Source organism: Limulus polyphemus, unplaced genomic scaffold (genome assembly GCF_000517525.1).
Source record: "Limulus polyphemus unplaced genomic scaffold, Limulus_polyphemus-2.1.2 Scaffold91157, whole genome shotgun sequence".
NCBI lineage: Eukaryota > Metazoa > Arthropoda > Merostomata > Xiphosura > Limulidae > Limulus > Limulus polyphemus.
This window is the reverse complement of record NW_013756753.1, coordinates 86-3,164: the sequence shown is the minus strand read 5'-3', so window position 1 is coordinate 3,164 and position 3,079 is coordinate 86. Positions and strand designations below refer to the sequence as shown.

The 3,079-nt window shown below is 32.0% G+C and overlaps 1 protein-coding gene across 1 annotated transcript; it reads left to right on the top strand.

Moving 5' to 3' along the window:
* Positions 1–405: 405 nt before the first annotated feature.
* Positions 406–1,480, top strand: LOC106477888 (galactosylgalactosylxylosylprotein 3-beta-glucuronosyltransferase S-like; the record flags this gene model as incomplete). Its single annotated transcript, XM_013938408.1, has 2 exons — positions 406–791; positions 1,193–1,480. Coding segments are annotated over 2 exons (674 nt in total), but the record flags the coding sequence as incomplete, so codon positions are not given.
* Between the last annotated feature and the right edge of the window lie 1,599 nt (positions 1,481–3,079).

Here is a 3,079-nt window from a genome sequence, read left to right as displayed (position 1 = left end):
TTATGAAATAACTTGTAGTTTTCATACTTTACCAGTATTTGACGCAGAAAAAAGTAAATATTGTTATTTTTTGTAAATACTTGCTTCTTTGTTCTTAAGAACAAAACTACACCTGGGCTACCTGTGCTGTGCCCACCACGCGTACTAAAACTCAGTGTTTGGCCTCCAGACTTACCACTGAGCTACTGAGGAGCTTTTAACTATTCAATAGTTCTAGATTTATAGTGTACTGGTGATCAATCTTTCGCGTCGTATGTTTCTTATACTTAATGATAACCTATATCATAAGACATTGAAAACAAGACTGACACTTTTATTTAAAGTGCACGTGTTCTATGTTTCTATCAAAACTTTGATATTTGTAAGTGTATGTGTGAAATATGTTTTTCCTAATTTTCTCTGTAGAAAGCCATAAAAACCATCTCGTTCATAATCGAGAAAATCAAAATATTGAATTACCAACAATTTATATCATCACCGCTACTTATGCACGAGCTAATCAGATTCCAGAAATAACAAGATTGGCCCAAACCTTAATGCACGTGCCCAACATTCATTGGTTGGTTGTGGAAGACTGGTCTGATAAAAATCCAATGGTAGAGAAGATTCTGGTGAAACGGGGCGTTCAACACACTTATCTTGTAGGACCGAGACCACCCAATCATCTTAAATATCCTTATGCAGTCAGCTGTCACCATGCAGCCTTCAAATGGATCAGAAAAAACGCCAAATCTGGTGTTATTTTTATGGCAGATGACGACAACGTTTTTGACCTTCGAGTATTTGAGCAAGTAAGATTTCAACTACATCATGTGGAACACTTGACAACAATATAATTTCTGTAAATAAAAAAATACACGGCTTATCAAAATAATAATAAAATATCAATATCAAACTGTTTTTGTAATCTTTAACTTAGCTTATTTTCATCTGGTATAGCTATGTTTGTATACGACATATCTTTGTAAAATATTACACTTATCATCGTTTGATCCTACTTCCCCTCTAACCAGTTGAGTCAGTATTTCAAGTGGATAAAATATTGCTCTACAAACAATGACAATATCTCTATTTATTTTACTCATTTGGTTTTTACAATGATCGACAAGGTTCTTAAGCTGTAAAACAAATAGATTGAAACTAAATTTCTAATTTAATCCATTCATATGAAACTTTAGATTTTTTCTCACAGATGAGATCGACCAAAAATGTAAGTGTTTGGCCAGTAGGGGGCATGTTCAAGGAACAGTTTTCTAGCCCTGTCGTGAAGGATGGAAAGGTTATCGATTTTTACGACGGTTTTCGGAAAAGAAGAAAATTTGCTCTTGATTGGGCAGCTTTTGCTGTAAGTGTCCAACACTTTCTTAGTATTCCAGGAGCCACAGTTCCATATCGAAATGGTTTTGAAGAAGACCTGTTTTTGCAAAGTCTACGTTATGAGCTGGATGACTTGGAACCAAAAGCAAACAACTGCACAGAGGTAAGGAGACTTTATATTTAAAAAAATAATAAAATCTTCAACGAGTCTTTTTCAATTTATTTCAATTTCTACCTTAGAAAATATCCTTAAGTAACAGTAGAAGTGATGTATGTTTTAAAAATTAATGGTTCTAGCTTGTTTGTATATACATTAAATATCATTAAGTTACTATTGAATGAGTTAATATTAAAAGAATCTGACATGTAACATTGGTCAACTAAGATATAGAAAAACAACATACAGATAAAGGAGAAAAAATGTACTTTTAAAAGTCTTTACTTACATATATAGAGGGACGTACAAGTAGTCACTAGCGAAACGCTTAAAAGTGAACTCGTTTTATAGAGATACACAAATCGTATCGATTCTATGTCTAAAACTGTTGTATCATTTATGTGATACTCTTAAACCTTAGAATAAACATGTTTTCTATATTTTGTTGCGAGCTCTAGTTAACATAGAAACGTAAAGTTTGGGAAGGTTTGTGTTTTCATAATCAGGTTCTTTCTTCATGTTCTTCAATAATGGGTAAGTCCTTCCTACTGTTCTAGTGTGCCACGCTAAAACCTGAAATGAAAAACATATTACTTTTAAGCTACGTAACATGAAAAAGTAAATATATAAACATATTATTTAGAAAGTTCATAAACTGCATACCATATATTAGATTAGTTCATCAGCATTGACTTTTCCAGATTCGTTTTAATTATTGACATATTTGATACAATATAGCAAACACCAACAAGAGACGTTTTGAGAGTGGAATGTTTGAAAAGTATATTTCGTCTATACGAATCGATATCGTAAGTGAACTCATTATTGACAAAATGTATTTCTTTTATATGTGAAATTACTAAAATATGAAACAAAATATTAACAAGCAATATTTATATAGAATATAAACGTGTGTGTGTGTGGGGGGGGGGGTATTCATTAACCTAATCTTTCTTAAAAACAAGCTACAAAACCCATTATTTGATCAGACAAGAGTCGTTAGTAGATGCCACCTTTTCTCTCGTCTATCAATTCAAAATTAGGGACAGCTATGTATAGACAACCCTTATGTAACTATCGGTAAATTTATGAAACAACGTATTGTGTATCGTTCAATGTAGAAAATAAAAACACAATAAGTTTGTGACCGGAAATCATATAACACCCGAAATATTTTCAGCTACACTATCTGAAGATGGATCCAATTTATTCAGATGTTTTGTATCATCTAAAAAATTAGTTGAATCTAAGTCTTTACGTCGGGAAAATATCCATACTCGTATCAGATGAAGTTTATAACAGAATAAAACCACGTGATTGTATAAAACGTTAAAATGTTTTAACCTAACATGAAACTTAATTAGATGTATTATCGCTAATACTTTACTCATCCTTAAAATGAAATGAATGAGAACAAACTTTTTGTTAATTAGTTTTCCAGAGTTTGAACTTCGGTCTTGTTTGTTTCAAATTCGCAATACAGTGTTTCAAACACAAGATATATATTATGAATCAATCTAAAATATTGTTACGTCTCCGTTTGTTAATTAACTTTCCGTAACTTCGTTCCGACGAAACTTTAGCGACACAAGTCCTTACTTAATA